Source organism: Pleurodeles waltl, chromosome 6, assembly GCF_031143425.1.
Source record: "Pleurodeles waltl isolate 20211129_DDA chromosome 6, aPleWal1.hap1.20221129, whole genome shotgun sequence".
In the NCBI taxonomy this organism is placed as follows: domain Eukaryota; kingdom Metazoa; phylum Chordata; class Amphibia; order Caudata; family Salamandridae; genus Pleurodeles; species Pleurodeles waltl.
In genome coordinates this window covers 1,063,121,958-1,063,142,922 of record NC_090445.1, presented here as the reverse complement: position 1 = coordinate 1,063,142,922, position 20,965 = coordinate 1,063,121,958, and the positions used below count along the sequence as shown (strand labels likewise).

At 45.3% G+C, this 20,965-nt stretch overlaps 1 protein-coding gene across 2 annotated transcripts in view; it reads right to left on the bottom strand.

The window, feature by feature from the left end:
• KIF17 (kinesin family member 17) overlaps nt 1-20,965 on the bottom strand; it is a 360,746-nt gene that overhangs the window by 49,578 nt on the left and 290,203 nt on the right. For both annotated transcript variants that reach the window (XM_069240033.1, XM_069240034.1), the window contains exon 13: nt 9,111-9,228. In XM_069240033.1, coding sequence (XP_069096134.1) covers nt 9,111-9,228 — 118 coding nt within the window. The remainder of the gene's footprint in view (nt 1-9,110; nt 9,229-20,965) is intronic.

Genomic DNA, 20,965 nt, shown 5'->3' with positions numbered 1-20,965 from the left:
GATGGTGGAGGAATGTCCATGGCAGAGTCCAGTCTATTAGTCACACAGGTGCATTGCCCATATGGGCATAGGAAGTGGAGCTGGGGCAGTTCCAATCTGGACAGGGTAACAAAGTGGGACAGTGTGAGGACAATCAGGGTGGTCTCATTTCCTGGCGGGGGTCTTGTCATCTTGCTCTGTCCTGTTCCTGGATCTCAGGGACCGCTTGCGGGCTGGTTCTCCATCTGCAGGGGGTGGGGTGCTGGTGTGGTGGTCCTGTGGTGGGGCGTCCTATCCACTAGCGCCGGCGGAGTTGGTGGGCAGTTCATCGTCCATGCTAGTGTCAGGGGCCCCTTGGAGTGCCATGGTGTCCCTCATGGTCTTTTGTATGTCCTTCAGCACCCCTACGATGGTGCCCAGGGCGGAGCTGATGGTTCTAAGCTCCTCCCTGAACCCCAAATACTGTTCATCCTGCAGGCGCTGGGTCTCCTGAAACTTGGCCAGGACCGTCGCCATCGTCTCCTGGGAGTGGTGGTATGCTCCCATGATGGAGGAGAGGGCCTCGTGGAGAGTGGGTTCCCTTGGCCTGTCCGCCCCCTGTCGCACAGCAGGCCTCCCAGTTCCCCTGTGTTCCTGTGCCTCCGTCCCCTGGACCGTGTGCCCACTACCACTGCCCCCAGGTCCCTGTTGTTGTTGGGGTGGTGGGTTAACCTGGGTTCCCTGTAGTGGTGGACACACCTCTGATTGACGTGTCCTGGGTACGGAGGTATGGGCTCGCTGGGTGGGTGCTGTGCTGGTGTTACCAGAGGGTGGAAGGTCAGTGAACCGACTGTCCCGAGGCCCACGATGGTCCGGGCTGGTCATCTGGATCCAGTTGGCCAGAGCTGCTGTCATCACTGTGGGCCTCTTCTGTGGGTGGGGTAGAGAGGTCTGGACCCTCCTGTCTGGTGACGTTGGATAGTGGTCCTGCAGGGGTATAAAAGCATGATTATTGCATGTGTGTGTGTCATGGTGTGCAATGGGTGGGTGAGTGAGTGTGTACCCCAGTGCTAGAATTCCAGTGTGGGGGCTTGTGTGATGATGGTTGGGGGGGGTGTTAAGGGTATGTGCTGTGGGCATGCTTTAGTGAGGGGTGACCATGCTTTGGTGTTGCATGCAGGGCTTGGTGTTGGGATGTGTGGTTTGTGTTATGAGTACATTAGTGAAGATTTGGCATGATAGGGGAGGGGGTAAGGGTGGGGGTGTGAGATAGCATGCAGGTAGGGTGGGGGATATGATAGTTAAGATTTGACTTACCAGTGTCCATTCCTCCACCGACTCCTCCGAGGCCCTCAGGATGTATGATGGTCAAGACCTGCTCCTCCCATGTTGTTAGTTGTGGGGAAGGAGGTGGGGGTCCGCCGCCAGTCCGCTGAATTGCGATGTTGTGCCTGGATATCACGGAACGCACCTTCCCCCGTAGGTCGTTCCACCTCTTCCGGATGTCCTCCCGATTTCTTGGATGCTGTCCCACAGCGTTGACCATGTCGACGATTCTTCGCCATAGCTCCATCTTCCTGGCTATGGAGGTGTGCTGCACCTGTGCTCCAAATAGCTGTGGCTCTACCCGTAGGATTTCCTCCACCATAACCCTGAGCTCCTCCTCAGAAAACCGGGGGTGTCTTTTGCGTGACATGGGGTGGTGTAGGTGATGTGTGGGGTGGTGTATGTGTTGATGAGTGTGGTGGTGTGGGGTGTTTTGAGAGTGGATGTTGTATGGGTGATAGTGTTGTGTGCCTCTGTGTGGTGGGGTTGTCTATTGCTGTTGTCTCTCTCTGGCCTTCTTTCAGATTTTTTGGTCGTAGTGGTTTGTGGGTGATGTGGGTGTGTGTTTTATATTGTATTGGGTGTGTGGGAGTGGTGTTTGTATGTGTATCAGGTGTGTGTATTTTGAATTGTCCAATGTGGCGGTGTTTTGGAGATGAGTGTGTATTTTGAGCGCGGCGGTGTGTACCGCCAATGGAATACCGCGGTTGAAAGACCGCCGTGTGGATTCGTGGGTCGTGATAGCATGGGCATGTGTCTGTTGGCGTGATGGTGGAGGTTTTGTTTTCGCCAGTTTATCACTGACCTTTGGTGTGGCGGAGTTGTGTGGGTGTCTGAATTTCGGCGGATTCCGATATGTGGGTCATAATAGCTGTGGTGGAATTCCGCGGCAGTGTGTTGGCGGTCTTCTGCACGGCGGTAAGCGGCTTTTACCGCGAATGTTGTAATGACCCCCATATACTTAAACATAAATCATTACACAGCATCCAAGAGGTAATATTTACCAGCTTTTCAAAGCAGGAATGACGTAGGCACCACCCATCAACTCGAAAGGTAATTTATTTTCTTATTTTCTTATTTCATGTGAAGTACAAAGTGCAAAGTGCTCTCCAGACAAAATCGAAACGTGTTTCGGCCGGAGCCTTCGACTGGCAATATATATATTCACTCAAAAAAACAAAGGTTACAGGGATGTTATAGTTAGGTTCTAAATTTATTCGCACAAAACCACAGAAATTCAGCAGCTATAGTTAGATGTATTTCAAGTAACTATAACTTGCGGCCTAAGGGAACTATAACTCATGCTCCCATCCCAGAGAGAGAGTAACAGGGCCGCGGGGGAGCCTGAGAGCCCCTGCAGTCCTAGCCAGCTCCCCACATCCCGCAAGAGTCAGCATTGCTCCCGCAATCAGGGAGCTGCTTGAAAGAGCAGCTCCTGCTTGCGGGAGCAATGTTTTCATCTTTGTTCCTGCACACATACCATTCAGGGAAACAGATATGTTTGCTTTTGCTTGGTGGGAGCTGTCAGCTCCCACCAAGCAAAAGCAAACAGCTATGTCCTGGGAGCTGGGCACCACAGGACGTAACAGGAGCCAGCCCTCGGGGTGGCAGTCCCCAGGGCCATGTATAGCTTCATGAGGGGGGCTGAGAGCCCCCCCCTTCAATGCTGCATTTACCCTGGGGAAGTGGCGGTCCGTGGGGCCGGGGGACGTCAACAGACCACCTTCATTCTTTTATTTTAGCCTCAGTGGAAGTGGTAGTCCCAGGTGCTGCGGTGGACCATGTGGCCCCGCATACAGTTCTCTCTATGCCCTGGGGAGGTGGTGGTCCCCGGGGGTCTTGGGGAGGCCGAAGGGCCTCCCACACATTAAAACATTGTTTTTCCCAAGGGAGGTCAAGGTAGCACTTTTTAACTAACCAGTAGAAAGTGCTCCAGCGGGGTAGATATTTTGTGCAAACTGTGGACTCTTGTTGGATAAAGGAGCAGGTGAGCTTCCATTCTGACCAAGAGGCTCATTTCACAGAAATTAAACCTCAGCAGGACACACTTAGAGAGAGAGAGAGAGAGAGATTGTTATTGAAATGGTATCTCCATACAAAGACTTGAAAGTGTCACACTAGCATGATTTTTGATTTGAATGTTATGGTTAAAGTTTCAATACACAGCCAAACAGAGTCACTTCTGGACTACTGGTAAAGCTCTTGGACTGTCACTCAGTAGACTAAAGGTTCAAATCCTGGTATCTCATGAACCATGTCTGTTTATTTTCGAGTGTTTTGACTGTTAAACAGTTCGAGTAATGGAACATTGAAGTCTTTTTCTCATCAAAATCTGTTGGTTGAATATCATAGGTAGGTCTGGAGAAAGCACAATAAGCAGTCACTTCTAATCTAGTGGTTAAGGTCTCAGACCCTCACACTGGAGGTCGAGAGTTCCTGTCAAGGTGAGTCTGTGGTTATTTTTAAGGTGCGTACTGAAAGGTGATCTCACTCTTTTCAATTGACAAATACATTTTTCTTTTGTTTGTCCACAAATATCTCATTAAAATTATATCATTCACCAAAGCCTCCCGCTCAGTCTCTTTCTGTCTCTCTCAATTTCTCTCTTTCAGTTTCTTTCTCCCACTCACAACCACACAGACCCTTATGCAGCAACTCACAGACCCACTCAAACACTGGCGCACCCAGTCACACCCACTCAGACCATCACACGTTCACTCACAGAACACCTCAGACCCTTACACACCCACTCTGACATCCAGACAGACACTCTCACACCTGGAGACGCCCTTTCACACCTATTCACACACCCAGAGACACAAACGCTTCAGCTGCGCGTGGAGTTGGGTGATTTTAGGGGGTTGGTGGCAGGGCCTGGCTGCAGGCCATGTGCAGCAAGGGTGGGTGGTTATAAGAGGTTGGCTTCTGGGCCCCGCCCTGCTGGCAATCCCCACCGTGCACAGCCAAAGGCTGTGCGCAGCGGTGGTTGAATTATTCTATAGTAATTAAAATTACTTTACGTAAAAAAAAAAAAAAGAATTTCACTGAAAAAAACAAAGGTTACAGGGATGTTATAGGTTCTGAATTTACTTGTATAAAACCTTAGATATTCAGCAGTTATAGTTAAAGTTATTTCAAGTAACTATAACTCGCGCCCTAAAGTAAGTATAACTTGAGCCCTTGCCACTGCTAATTACCCCAGATATTACAGCAATCATGGCAACTTTTTTAACGTCATTAAAAATATCAATGAAGCATCAGCAGTCAAATTAATGAAGAATTATTTTTTGCATGGGGGGGTGCGTTATAGTTACCTTAGGGAACAAGCTATAGTTACTTCAAGTAACTCCAACTGTTGAATTTCTAAGGTTTTGTATGAGTAAAATCAGAACCTAACTATAACGTCCCTGTAACCTTAGTTTTCTCAAGTGGAGATATATGTATGCTTACTGTTTGAAAAAAGACCCAACAGCGTTGAAACGTGTTGGCTGTTTAATAAATCATTTAATGGATTGTGATCTCTTGGAATAATAAGATTTTCAGGACAGGAAGAATATATTTTCAAACTTGAATGGCATCTCGACTGGATACTTTTACATGGATGAAATCACCTCATGGAATAAATGAACTTTAATTGTTATCAACTTAGCTTACTGAGGGAACATTATTCTGGAATTATTCTGACTATATGTCTGATTTAGACTGAGTGGGGCTCAATCGCATCTGATCCCTCAATGTTTGCACCAGTATTGGACTTCAGTGACTGTATCAGCATTTGCACTTGGTGTGCCTCAGAAAGAGTGCAAAGAAGTCGTGCCATCAGCTCTAAAGGACTGAATCCAGTGGATGATTGAGGGTAGTACCTAGCAACAGTCTTTACCTTGTGGACAATCGTCTTTTTCTAAGCATTTGTTTGATAGTTTCCATACATTTGTTAATATTACACAGACATTTTCCACTGTTTAGTTTGTAGAAAGGTGTGGCAGGGTCTTCATACAAGAGTCTGGAGCCTTAGGTAGGAAGTTTCATGTTAGGCCCTTAGGTTACAGCTACAGCAGGTAGGTCCTGTAAGGGCTCCAGCCCACTTCCAACTGTCTCTATCTGCTAGCGCCAGTCCACACCGCACACCAATATTCTATTACATCATTCACTCTTAGCAATCCAGACAACAGCACTGCATACAGAAATGTGGGTATAAACACGAAACTGCAAAGGGTATCATACTTAATGCAAATGTTTAGATATAAGATTCATCGTTTGGTTGCAGATAATCTGCTTTGGTACTCCAACTCCACAAAAACGGGGTACAAAAGGTCAGATTTGTAGGGGAACTTTGGCCCTCATTATGATCATGACGGTTCGGCCCGCCATATAATAAACATGGAGGAGGCCGCCAGCGGCAGCCGTCACCCACCGCCAGGCTCCCGCCATCAGGCAGCCTGGCGGCGGGATGAAACACCATCCGCCAGGGTAGCGGCACTACCCTGCGGATAATTTTTCATTTCCCGCCAGCCTTTTACCGGGGGGATATCCCGCCAGGAAAAGGCTGGCGGAGGGAGTGCCCCTGCACTGCTCTTTGCATGGGCAGTGCAGGGGCCCCGGTGCAGAGCCCTGTCGTGCAGGTCATTGCCCGATTTTCAGGCAGTGATCTGCGCGACAGGTGCAACTGCACCTGCCGCACAGAGGCGAGCCGCTGTCAATGTCCCGGCTGAGCCTTCCTGTGAGAAAAGTTCATAATGTGGCTGGCAGGGTTCCGGGGTCGCTGGCGGTCAGTGTTCTGACCGCCAGCATGAACACAGCGGTTGTTTCCTCCATGTTCAGAATGACCCCCTTTGTGTGAAAAACTACAAGTTTCTGTGGGCATATTCTCCAATGAGCATTATGTACTTGAAGCATCTATCAGAAGGCCAGGGTGGTCCTTTAATACCCACCCTGACGAATGGAATGGTGGGCAGTCGGTAGGCTCAATTGTAAAGGGACATTGTATTACTTTGCCTCTGTTCTTAAGCTGACATGTGAAATATTGTTGACAATATTTTGTAATATGCGCACAAACAGTTGCCCTATGAAACTGCTTTGACAAATTGTCTGTGTTTTTTCCACACCTTAGTGTCAATCTCCAACGTGAATCTGAGTAGGATAAAGTACCTGTCAAAACGAGTTGAGTGATCTGTGGTGATCAGGTGTCACATAAAATATTTCCTTATTTGAAAGTAGGGATACCGGTAAGATGGTCTGTACAGTCCTCACGCTGTACTTGCTGATAAGCGTACTACAGTTGTTAATACTTGCTTCGCACCAATCCAAAGCCTTCATCAATGTATTCCAAGTAGTTGCATTTCTGTCATAGTAGCTGGGTGTCTACTTCCTCTGTTTAATCACAATTCTATCCTTGGGTTCGAAGTCTTTCTCATCTCAGGCGATATGCGTTCTGCAAAGAAGTGTACACAACCCACCTGTCTTCCAAAGAGTAGGCCATTTTTATGATCTGCTTGAATTCTAGAGCATTGATGGACAGATCACCCCAAGTTGACTAATGTGCTGTAGTTGTACGGTTCACTGCTTGTGTGAAATATCTTGTAGGATAAGTCCTTTTCTTTATGTCTTGATAGTTCTCAGGTGCGTAGGCTCAGCTGTCTTGTTTTCTACAGACACCTGGGAAGATTCAAATATACCCACTAGAGTTTCTCCTCACGAGCTCTACTGTACTGACAGAGTTCTTCTTTCTACACTCTGAGCCCTGTGATCTCTCATCCCTGAATTTGGTCTGAAAAGAAATTGGGCAAAGCTTGTTTCTTTATTGGAACGTAAGTGACCGACCCCATCTCTGCTAGGCCACAGAGTTACTCCTTGAGTGAGACTTTGCTTGGCTCCCCCTCCTTTCTTCCAGTAGTCTTATTCTAATGCTTATAATGGCCTTGTGTAAGGCATAAACAACGATTCTCTTCTCATCCTACAAGCGTGCACACCACGGATCCATTGTGCTTCCTTCCGTGCAAATGCCTGAATATGCAATATGCCTCCAGTAATCCCTTCTTACCGCAAATCGAGGTCATGCGATTATGCACCTGACAGCATTGCAGTGACTTGCTAACAAACAAGTAGAGGTGATGCAAGTTTGTATTGAAATTACTGGCATGCAGACTTTCCTTAAAGAGGCCTTCTCCAAAGAAAAGAAAAGAGAAATTTCTTCTCCCATAATCCGTGTATCATTATAGACCATGATAGTCATCTTCTCTTGTTTGCTTGATGACACTAAAATCATCTCCTTGAAAACCACAATTCGACACGACCACCAGCAAATTACACTGATGGCCTCACTGCCATCTGATGGCTATAAACTACTTCATGATGAACACTGCTAAAGCATAGGTCTTGGGCTTCCCTTCATCCACTGCACTGTTTCACTCTTGACAGTATATTCTCTGCACATGTGACCAGAAACCTTGTTTTTGCACTTTGACGTGCACAAGCATATTTCCATCTCAGTTATCACAGCCGCTACTGTTGGACATTTTCACTTTATTAACAGCTGTTAAATCCATACTCATTTCACATTTCAGACAATAAAAACCTTGATCACTGTTATCGTCCTGGGCAATCTGGACTACTGCAACAGCCTCTTTCCCCACTTTCCTTAAATTCTAAACGATACATATGAGAACATTTCAGAGTTCCTTTCTTTGTTTTTCCTAATTATTAGATCTAACTTTATGATGATATAGTTTACTTTCTCTCTACTGTAAACCCATCATCTCAAACTTCAAACATTCAACTGACTGATTTTAGGTTCAGAACATGTGCCTGTAAAGGTTTCCTATCTTAGCGCCCACATGAGTCTATAGTGTGGCGTCTATATACCTTGCTCAAACTGTATCCTGCTAATTCTGAAAGCACCCTCTCTTCCCAATCCCGATGGGCCTTTCTTCCTAATGTCCTGGTGCCTTTTTCAGATTGAACATTCTCATCACACCACACTAGGTACAGCTATAAACCACCTCACCTGTTCCTCACTACACACATTCAAAACAGCACTAAAGACAAACTATTTGATTACAGCACACAGGGCTGCATAGATCACACTGGAGGATATATCCTAGACCAGTGGTTCCCAACCTGTGGCCCGGGGACTCCTGGGGGTCCGCAAAGCCTCCTCAGGGGGTTTGTGACTGCTTAGAAATTGTAATAACATTAACATTAATCATTCAGTAGGGGTCCCCGAGTTCCAGTACTGATAAAGTGGGGGCCCACAGAAGTCAAAAGGTTGGAAACCACTGTCCTAGATTCCAAACTCAAACTAATTTATATTTTATGAAGCCACCATAGTCTATTCATAATTACTGACTACTGCTACACAGTTGTTTTGATGTAATTACACAAAGCATTCTGGTGAGCATGCTCAACAAGAAATTATGCAGTTTGACAGGTCTATATATTTTTTTTAGATGTGTAACAAATTTTGTAATTTCTTCACCTTTACCTCCCACTTCCTGTAATGACTCTGTAACCTTAATTGTAGGTCTACTAAATGACACTGGGATTGTTGTAAGTGCAAAACCTTTCTGTTTCCTGTCATGCCCCTGCAAGTTGATTATCTTTCCTACAATATGTTGGAAATTCCTATATCCCTTATTTTTATACATGCTGGTTACCACATTTCAGTAGTGCTTAAATCAACAGACATTATTATTGCCAACTGTAATACTATTATTTTGTCAACCATGGAAATTGTAAGGCTCAGACAAACTGACAAGATGTGTTTCTGTGACCTGCCACTTGCAAAAATCTCACTCTAGCAGATAAATTAACCCACTGAATAATCTTACCAGATTTCCTCATATGGTCGGCGCTGAGAATCTGGCTCGCTCTTTTGGGTTTGAAGTAGTTGCTGGCAATGTTCTCACTGTCACTTCGACTTAGCATCTGCCTGTATCGGTCCTCTTCCTAGGATCACAGAATACTGTCAGTTTGTAGTTCTCTTCCAACACTGGCTTGTTCAAAACCAAAAGTATTTAGCATATATGACAACTACAGGACATCTTTGGCTGCCTTGGGACTGTACAGTACACATAAATAACCTGATTAAAACGTAAAACCTAGGAGCAGGGTACATACCATTGACCTAAAAATGTGGTATTGTGAAAGGCATCAGTGACCTCATCATGGGCCATGGATACATGCTAAGGCCCATATTTATAAAAAAATCATGCAACACAACACAGCAAGCTACACTGCTGCGCTGAACTGCGTGATAGGGCAGAAATGCACTGTATTTACCATTACGTGATACATTTCTGTCCTTTCCTAGCACTGGTACACTTTTAGCTGCCTAGCGCCAATGCAGGGACCCTTGCACTGTTGTGCAAGGGTGTCTCCCTTGTAGGCAGGATTGTTTTTGGGTAGGAAGGGCACCGTTCTGCACAAAAACAAACCTCATCGATGCATTTTCCTCTAAGTGTGCTGCAGATTGCAGCATACTTAGAAAGTGGAAACAACGAGGAGAATTAAAGATATTTTACCTTATTACACAGGGTGTACCAATGTTGGTAAATCTGGGAATGTGTCAGAATCCATGGGTAGATCTGGGAACACCAATGCTCCACCCATGGCATGCCTCCCTGCCAAAGAGTAATGCAAGGCAACGATTTGCGCTGCCTTGCATTAATCTAGATCTATTAAGCCTCTAAGGGTCCCACAAGGTGGCCTTGTGTAGCTTGATAAATCTCATTTAGGTTTTGTGACACCCTTGCACCAAACTTTGGTAAGCATGGGCCTAAACGCTTTTCTTAAGAGGGCCATAAAAAGTGAGTTAATGCTTATTGGATGAATAGTCCAGGACTCCCTTCGTTGGTAAAAGAAAAGCTAATTTACAGCAGTGAGCGAAGATGTACATGGTGTAGTTCCAGAAAATCAAACACACATTGGTATGGATTTCCAGGAATAGAATAAAGGCACAAATGAACACACTGTAATCCACAGCTATTAACACTAGTACATGCTATAGAACATTGTTAGCTCGAAAAATAACAATGAGATTATCCACTGAAGGCAAAGAGGAACTGACATGCACATATTTGCATAGACACTCTTTGACCACCTTCTTGGGTTTTTGAGGGGTCTTTATTGGACGGAGTGGATGGCCATTTCTGGTTCATTTGCTTTGCACATCTAGTCTTACAATGTGAGTCAAATTCACTTGCGTAAAACAGCACGGGTTAGGCTTCAGCTAAACATAAAAGATACAGGCCCTCATTCTAACCCCGGCGGTCGGCGGGAGCACCGCCGACAGACCGGCGGTGCCCCGCAGGGCATTCTGACCGCGGCGGTTTGGCCGCGGTCAGAAAGGGTAAACCGGCGGTCTCCCGCCGGTTTACCGCTGCCCTTAGAATCCCCCATGGCGGCGCAGCTTGCTGCGCCGCCATGGGGGATTCTGACACCCCCTACCGCCATCCTGTTCCTGGCGGTTCGCCCACCAGGAACAGGATGGCGGTAGGGGGTGCCGCGGGGCCCCTGGGGGCCCCTGCCATGCCCATGCCAATGGCATGGGCACGGCAGGGGCCCCCGTAAGAGGGCCCCACAAAGTATTTCAGTGTCTGCCTAGCAGACACTGAAATACGCGACGGGTGCAACTGCACCCGTCGCACCTTCCCACTCCGCCGGCTCAATTCTGAGCCGGCATCTTAGTGGGAAGGTTGATTTGTCCTGGGCTGGCGGGCGGCCTTTTGGCGGCCGCCCGCCAGCCCAGGGCAAATCCCAAAATACCCTCAGCGGTCTTTCGACCGCGGAGCGGTATTTTGGTGGGGGAACTTCGGCGGGCGGCCTCCGCCGCCCGCCGAAGTTAGAATCACCCCCACAGTGTTTCTTGATGGTATTCGAGGAGTGAACTTGTATGAATGGAGCCTCCCTGGATTTCACTGGCCTTTGGTTCGCGGGTATCAGGAGGAAGAGGTGAGTTCAAATAGCATACTTACAAGGCAACGGGGCCCACCACTGCAAGTCCTACGGAGGGGGTTGTGGAGGAGGTTTGCTGAGCGTAGGCGAATGTCAGTGACTCAAGGAGAATGGCAGGAATACAATCTAAACATGAGAACGGGACACTTTTTTCACCCCTCATTCTAAGCAGGATCAATGAACGGGGTGCGGAAATAATGTGGCAACATCTGAACTGCTTAAAGGCCAGGAAGAGATACTGTCAGTCCTTGGTGGCATTAACTGACAACTCGGGAAGGAGGAGCAAGCTGTCACAGCAATCATGGATAGGATGGAAAAGTTGAAGTTAAGAATGTCAGGCATGGAGGCAACTGTGGAGGTGCTGCAAATCAGGATGTGCAAAGTGAAGTTCAGTTCAAAAGAACCTGGCATGGAGAACTGAGGATTAGTGAACTTTGGGCATATATTGACTGGAAGGATACTTCAAATAGAGCACATAATTGGTGTGCTGGACATGTAAAGAAGAGCAACATACTTAAGGGTTTTAGGTTTTGTCTCAACTCTTATTGAGAAACATATTGAAATGTAAATACAAAGATACTCTGCCACACATTTGCAATTAAGAGATTGTCCGTGTCCACACTGATTAGGGGGTCTTTTGATCAGAATCTCAATATGAGGCCTATTACGGAGACACAAAGTTATTCTTTACTATGTGATCCATCGTGAAGCAGTCAGCTTCTCTGTAAGACTACTTAGAGTATACCTAGGGGGCAAGCAGATGTTTTTCTCCACCACAATCTAAGAGGCAGAAGCCCTCAGAAGTTTAACATGAATTTGTTGCCATAGGCTTGTCAACTTTAGCGTAGAGCCCAGTGATAGAATTACAAATGGCCAAAAACAGTTGATTTCCACTAATGTGAAGGCTACTAAATCCTATCTGAACAGTGTTACTGATACAACCTGGAAAGAGTCACTGGGTAATGACTGCTTTAAAAGTTCTCTCCAGAATGCCGAAATGAAGCTGCTTGATTATGCTTTACACAGCATACAGTATGAGAGAGTGACTTTGGGCCTGATTTAGGGTTTGACGGACAGGTTATTCCGTCACAAACGCAACGGATATCCCGTCCACAGTATTACAGTCTCTATAAGCTAAAATGTGATCGTAATATGGTGGACAGGATATCCGTCACGTTGTGACCAAGTAACCCCCTCCGCCAAACTCTAAATCAGGCCCTATGTTTTAAATTGCAACATTTTTATTATGTTTTTGGCACTTTCATTTTTATCTTCTTGTCTTCCTTCTTCTCCTTTCCCCACCTCCCGTCTACTTCCATCGTATTTTCCCCTAGTCTTGAAAGGGTTATTATTGAGTAGAAAGGGAGGTTGCTTCTTCTAAATGGAAAACATGAGTTTTTTCTTTGTGGACTATTCTTTCATATAAGTACAAATGTTAAAAAAATATCTGTTGTGTTGTCCCTTCCTAAACAATAGGCTTTCATTACAGGGTAATTCACAGGTTAAATATGAAGGTGTTCTTACTAAATTAACTTTGGGCCTAATTTAGATTTTGGCAGATGAATTACTCTGTCACAAGGGTGACAGACATCTTGTCCGTCGAAATATAAATCACATTATTTCCTATGGGATTTATATTTTGGGGGATGGAATATCCGTCACCATTGTGCCAGAGTACCTGTACGCCAAATCTTTAATCAGACCCTTAGTCATGGACATAGCGGTTACCAATGGTCTCCTACAGGCAGTAAATCACAAAAAGGAAACAACTAGAGGGGTCACTTCATATGTACTTTAGTAGATGAGAGATGATTCAAACCAATAGACTTTCAGAGAAAAGCCACATGCCAAATGGTTCTCAAAGGCAGAGTGTGAAGGAGAGGGTGCAGAACAATGGTCTATGAAAGACAGTAAGCCACGGCCAAGGCACACACCAGCGAGCTCTCACAACCAAGGAGTCGACACAAAGGCCTTCACCAAAACAAGAAAGGGGGAAAGTGGTAGCATGTAAAAGACATGCATCAGACCAATTGTCCTTACTGGGTCAGGGGTAGGATATATCGAAATAGGCAATTATCAAAAGCAGGCAGAGAGGAAGAAAGGAACACAACCATTTGTTCAAATAATCAGAATAATCAAATAATCAATGCACAGCAATGGGCATTTCACCAAAGGGAATCTGGAACAGGGTCCACTGCAATGGACCCTAGTTTGTCATACGGGACACATACAGGGGCACGTAGAAATAGGGCCTAACAAGGTCCTGCAAGTCAAGGAGTTCTCACCACAATTGGAAAGGCATGGACAAGGTAGAAAAAAATAGGCTCTCAAGGTCACCCCCCATTGGCCTTTCACTCTCAATATCATTGTAGTGTGCACCCAGCATTTGCCTCTGACCCTTGCAGTGAGTAAGGAATCTGGTATGTGGTACATTAACTCTGACCACAGGGAGACTATCAGAGACATGACAGACAGCAATGGGCTCCCCCAATAACTAACAAGACATTGTGCACACACAAATGGGTTCTTATCACAGGTAGTAAATGAGGTGTGCGGCATAAACAAATTACCACTAGCAGTGACTCGGGGATAAACTAAACAAGGATTGGCTCTTACAAGAATCAACTCAGTTAGATAGGGAGCTCGTGGGTTGAGTTATAGCTATAAAATACTGAGACGCAGTTGAGTCTAACTTTAATCTAGGATTAAGTTAATTTACTGATCTCAAATATGAGTAGTCGATATGTAATATCTGGTCACTGGGCTTTTTTCGCTAATCAGTAAAGTATCTCATACTGGCACAGTCTGACCCTCACTCCCAGAGCTGCAGCGGTCAGATCTCTAACCTTCTGGTGCAAGGACTCAGTTCAATGCACCAATACAAATTAAAAATCCATTTTGACTGCAACCTATACACACTGCACCGACCAATACTGTGAAGGCGTTTTTTTTCTGGTCATGATTAGTCCCACTAGATGAATTCAGAGACACAGTGGAACTAAAAACCCTTTTTGGTAAATGAACAACACACTCAAAATAGAGCTAAGAAAAACCCAAGTATAGTGCATAAAATATGAACAGCAACCGCACAGTGCACAACATGGCCAGAGAAAACAAAATTAATTTTCCTAATATGATTAGTACCTAGCATGATTAGTTCCTAGCATCATAACACCCTATCACTACTTCTAAGCACTATGCTAATTACAAGCAGAAAATAGCATGCTATAAATCAAGTTACTTAAGATGGATCATATCACATACCTTCTCTCAGTAGAAAATATCTGTTTAGCTACTCTCTATCACACCCCTTGCCTGGGAATGATAAGCAGTGAATGGCAGAAGTCCACTTCTCTGCACCGCTCACGCCTTTGCCCAAGGCTGATTATGGCTGCAATGCAGTGTGCTGCTGGCTTGGTACTTGATTGGCAAAGCCCCCCAAATTAAGGGATAAAGTACCACCTGCCATGGATTATAAGGATATTACCTGTCACCATGGATTTCCATAAACATATACAGGAAGAAGGTCGTGCTGACTTGCAATATCCTTGTCACGTGCTGCAGGGGGTACATTATCCCGTATAATACATCGTCACACCATCACCTTTACCACTTAAAACATTGAAGCTTATCTCTTTCATATTACAAAGCAAGCATATTTGCAAACATGAAGATAAAAATAGAACCTCTAGCGCAAAATTAAACACAGCAAAAACCTGGTAGATATTTATTTTAAAAAAATATAGGGACAATTCAATACCAGTCAAGTTGTTTTTTTTTTAAACTGCAGTAGTTACAAATGTGTATAAACATGCACACAGATTCAAACTTTAAAAACATTATTTAAGTATCTAAGTGGTGCAAAAAAAAAAAAAAACATGTTCTTTCTGCTTGTCACTGTGAGCTAGAAAAATAGACCAGAAGAAAGAAAAGCAACATTTCTTTTTCATTGCTTTAAACAGATGCTTCTGTGACCTGACCTGCTTTCACGTTGGCTGCAGGCTTTGCTACAGTGATGTTAAAACTAAACTGCAGTAACTTAGTGCAGATGAGTTCTGACGTATTTTCTTTATAATCAGTGACTAGTTGTGCCACATGTCACTTATTATAAAGAATTTTGAGACAGGTATTTATTCAGAGACTGCAGAATCCCATGAACATTAAAGAAATTAGAGATAGGCTTTTATACAGGGATTTCCAAATCCATGTATTATAGTCAGATACCTGGGTTTTTATAAAAGCTGATAGCCGATTTTAACTTGTGTTTATAAAGTAAGGAAATGAATTACCTGTAACTGCAGTTCTCCAGTATTGGTGTCTTTCTTAGGTTCACATGCTTGACTCATTCCCATTAACCGAAGTGGGAGTCCCACAGTACAATAAAAAGCAGTACTGAAAACCTACATAGATGTCAATGTTAAAGGACATTCACTTTAACAGCTTACTCACATCATTTGAAAAGACCAAAAGTCCAGCCAATCAGGAGACAGAACCCTTTAGAACCCTCATTAGAGAGGCTCCCGTCCCTCAGATTTTCCAGCAGAAGTGTGATATAATACCAAACAGACATAAGGAAGCCTCTAAGGGGAGGAGTGTGGCCCACATGTGAATCTATGAAAGATAGCAAATACAGAACTGCAGTTCACGGTAAGTAATAAAATAAGTTACTTACCTGTAACTGTGGTTCTCCAGTATTGGTATCTTTCATAGATTCACATGCTTGAATCATTCCCCGTCGTCGAAGTGGGAGTCCCACGGTAATTAGAAAGCAATAAATAGAGAATATATTTTTTTTTCATTGAAGTCAATAGGAAAAAACACATTCAATTGTAGAACTATCAGCCTCATTAGAAAAAGCCCAAACTTCAGCCAATCAGGCGAGACCACCCCTTTAGAATCCTCAGCACAGAGGCTCAGTCTCTCAGATTTCTCCGCACTAGTGATTACAGGAAAGTAAAAGAGGTGAGCCCCTATGGGGAGGAGGGTGGGTCACATGTGAATCTATGAAAGATACCAATACTGGAGAACCACAGTTACAGGTAAGTAACTTATTTTCTTCTCCAGTATTGGGGTATCTTTCATAGATTCACATGCTTGAATCAGAGTAGTCAGCAGTAAGAAAGATGGTTGAGTTCTGAAACACCAGAAGCATGCCTGCGCATAATTCATCCTATATGGACTCATATAGGTAATTAACATTTGCAAATCAACCTTCTAAAAGATTATATACAAGAATATATACATCTACACATAGATATATTTACATGAAAAATATCAGTCGGGCAATACGTAGAGGATGGAGGGTAAAAAAAAAGGTTATCGGCTCACCTTATGCAAATAAATTACGTAACACTGCTTGTCCTACCGCGGCATCCATTCTGTCAGTAGCTTCCAGGCAGTAGTGCTGGGTAAAGGTGTGAGCACGTGTCCACATTACCGCTCTGCAGATCTGGCTCAGAGGGACTCCTGCGAATAGAGCTGCCGAAGTGGATACCGCTCTAGTGGAGTGCGCTCTGACACTGGATGATAACGGTTTCCCTGCTAACTGGTGGCATAGCTGTATGGCAGAAGAGATCCAGCGCGCTATGGTCTGCTTAGTAACGGCCTTGCCTTTATTGATCCGTCCATAACTAATAAATAGTTGCTCAGATTTACGGAAATTGCTAGTCCTTTGTATATAGAATTTTAAACATTGTTTAATGTCCAGAGAATGTAATGCGCGCTCCGCTGCAGTTTGCGGATTTGGACAAAATGTTCTCATAACCACCGGCTCATTTAGATGAAAAGATGATTGAACCTTAGGTATAAATTTTGGATTAGTTCTCAAAATGACCACCTCTGATTTGAATTGGAGGAAAGGTGGTGAGATTGTGAAGGCCTGGATATTGCTAACCCTCTTCGCTGATGTCAAGGACAGAAGGAGGGCTGTTTTGAAAGAAATGAATTTGAGTTCTACCTTATGAATGGGTTCAAACGGGTGCTTCATTAACTGGGAGAGTAAATATTCAAATGCCACGGAGGTGGAGGACAGTGAATCGGCAGAAACATCCTGAACAAGCCCTTAAGAAATTGTTTTATTATTCTGGAAGACCATAAAGAAGGTGACTGAGATGTTCGTCGGAAACGGGATTTAGCAGCAAGGTGTACTCTAATAGACGAATGCGAAAGGCCTGATATAGCTAAATGCAACAGATATGGCAGAATCTGTTCAGGAGAGGACTTTAGAGGATGAACGTTGGAAGTTGAACACCATATGCAAAATCTCTTCCACTTGAACTTATATGTCCTGTTTGTAGACTGAGCCCTGGCACAGGCAAGTACCTCCCTGCAATCTGGAGGAATATCTAGGCTGTCGAATTCATAGAATTCAGGAGCCAGGCTGATAAACGAAGAGACGTCGGGTTGGGATGACAGACCTGACCCTGATTCGTTGTTAACAAATCCAGTAGTGTTCTCAGTCGAATGTGAGGCTGCTCCGAGAGTAATAGAAGTTCTGTGAACCAGAACTGGCGTGGCCATTTGGGAGCAATTAATAGAAGTCTGCATGGCTCCCTCTTCATTTTCTGCAGAAGTCTCGGGATGAGTGGAAGCGGGGGAAAAGCGTATGCATAAATCCCTGACCATCTGATCAAAAACGCATTCCCCTTTGATCCCTTCTGCGGTCGCCAGCTTGCGAACTGTTGGCATTTCCTGTTGTCTCTGGTCGCGAACAGATCCAGACTGGGTTTGCCCCAACAACGAAAGAGGCGGTCGAGAACTGACTGATTGAGTTCCCACTCGTGGCAGCTGGTTCGAGTCCTGCTTAAGGCATCTGCCCAGGTGTTGGTGATCCCGGGAGATGCTCTGCTCTGATGAATATCCGATGTTGAATCATCCAATGCCACAGCTTCTGCGTTTCTAGTGATAACGCCTGCGATCTTGTGCCCCCCTGTTTGTTGAGTAATGCATGACTGTGGTATTGTCTGTTCTTATCAAGACTTAAGAACCCCTGATGTTTGTGAGGAAGGACTTGAGTGCCAAGGAAACTGCCCTTAACTCCAATAAGTTTATGTGAAGAGTCGACTCCTGAGTGGACCATTTCCCTCTCACTGAAAGATCCTGCAAATGTGCGCCCCATCCCTCTAAGGATGCATCTGTTGTTATAATGTGCACTGGCTTGTCCTTCAGGAATGAAAGACCTTCTGAGATGAGGGGTGTATCCTTCCACCATTTGAGAGCTTGTCTTGCTGATGGGGTTTTCCGAATTACATCGTCAAAAGAACCTTCTATTTGTTTCCATTGTTTGTCTAACTGCTGCTGAAGTGTTCTCATGTGCAGACGACAGTTTTCTATCAATGGAATGCAAGACGAAAGCATCCCCAGAAAAGACTTGTAAGTCCGAACAGAAGCGGACCTTCTTTTGCTGAGACGTGCTGCTAAATCTCGAAGTCTCTTTCGTCTTTCGTGTGAAGCAAAGGCTTTTGCTTGGACTGTGTCCAAGACGGCTCCTAGAAAGGTGATGTTCTGGGAAGGATCTAGATGAGACTTGGGGTAATTGACTGTCAAGCCAAGTGTTCCGAAAAGAGATAGACATGTCTTCGTGTCCCTGGCAGCTTTTGACGTTGTTCGTGCCTTTATTAGCCAGTCGTCTAAATACGGAAACACCTATATTCCTAGTTGCCTGAGGTGGGCTGCAACCGGTGCTAAAACTTTGGTGAATACTCTTGGGGCCGACCTGAGGCCAAAGGGCAACACTCTGAACTGGTAGTGAGTGCCTGCAACCCTGAAACGTAAGAATTTCCGATGACTGGGGCGAATGGGGATGTGGAAATATGCGTCCTGGAGATCTAAGGATGTCATAAAGTCCCCTCAGTTGAGTAGGCGCAGGACGTCTTGAAGGGAGATCATGCGAAAAGATTGTTTCTTGAGGTATTTGCTGAGAGAACGAAGATCTAAAATAGGTCTCCAGTCTCCTGTCTTTTTCCGTATAAGGAAGAAGCGGGAGTAAAAACCTGTTCCCCTCTGGCTCCTTGGTACGATCTCTATTGCTCCCTTCTTCATTAAGATAGTAATATGCGCCAGAAGTTCGTTGTGATGGGCTGGCGTGGGACCTCTTGGTGGTACATGAGGGGGAGGCTGGTTAAATTCTAGTGTATGTCCTCGGTTGACAATATCGAGTACCCATTTGTCTGAAGTAATTTTGGACCACTGGTGGAGAAACTTGGAAATTCTGCCCCCTATTAGAGTGCTGATTTAGGGGCTGGGTGCAGGCATCCGATGAAGGTCAGTGCTTTCTTGCCGTCTCTTTGGTTTTGTAAGTCGACTTTCCTCTTGCTTGTTGTCTGAAATGCGTGGATGACTGTTGTCGAAAGGAATGTGGTTGTTGCTGGCCAAAGGTGGAACGAAACTGTCCCTGGTAAGAGGAGTATTGACTGATGTGCGCCGCCTCTATAAGAAAAGGTCCCTCTCCCTCTCGCTCCCCGAAAGGGCTGTCTTTTGTATTGCAATGTTGCCAGAGATCTGGCTGTCTCAGTGTCTGCTTTAATGGATTGCAACGCATCATCCACATGCTTGCCAAACAAGAGTTCGCCATCATACGGCATGTCCAGGATCTTTAATTGTACTTCTGGTCTAAACGAAGTAGCTTTCAGCCACCCTTGACGCCTAAGTACGGCCGCTCCGGCTAACTGGCGGAAACCTGTAGACGAGACGTCTATGGCGCAGTCTATGATCTCAGCCGAGATCTTTTCACCCTCCTGTAGAATCTTGCGCGCTTCTGCTCTACTATCTTCAGGTAACATGTCTATAAACTGCGACATATCGGACCACATCTGGCGGTCGTACCTTCCTAGGATTGCTAGGGAATTTGCTGCTCTAATTGTAGTGGCTGCCATCGTTGAGAACCAATCGAATCCAACCGACGTCCTTCTTTGTCTGGGGGGGCAGTCAGAGATGTAGATGGATTTCTGGACCTTCTCTGAGCCGCCTGCGATATGACCGAGTCTGGTTTAGGGTGACTAACCAGACATGCTGGAGAATTGTCTGGTGCTTTATATTTTTTCTCAAGTCTCGGTAAGACTGCGGGTATGGAGGATGGAGTCTGCATGACCTTAAGGCCCTCCTCCCAAATGAAGTCAACAATGGGTATAGCCCTTACTGACTTCCTAGTATCCTCCTTGGAGTCATAAAGAAAACAGTCTGACTGATTTGATGTTATTGGCAGTTGGAATCTTTTTGCAGCTCTTTCCATCACACTATGAAAACCACCAATATCCTGCGGTGGAGAGTCTACTGGTGGAGGCGTAGAAGGAGATGGTGTTTGAATTTGATATTCATCCCATTCTGGAATGATTGAGTCAGTGTCCTGAATTTCACCTTCTTCCTGCTCGTCCTCAGATGAAGGTGGAGCAATATCCTGTCCAGATGAAGGAGCTGTGGTAGGATCAGGAAATTCAGATGGTCTAGCAGGGGTGGACACTGGTGTATGCAGAGGTTGCACCGGGGTAGAGGAGCCAGGTGGAGGAAATCTAGAATAATAGTCCTGCATCATCTGCTGTAGGTTAGCTATCAACGAGACAGGCATCTGAACTGTCTGCTCCTGCTGCTCTTGAGGTTGCAGGTGACTCTGTCTGCTGATCCGAATAGGGCTGGTCATCTTCTTCTTCATCCTCCTCCTGACACTTAATCTGTAGTTCAGAGGGGTACGTGCCACCGGGAAGAAACCATCATCAGAATATACATCATCTTCTTC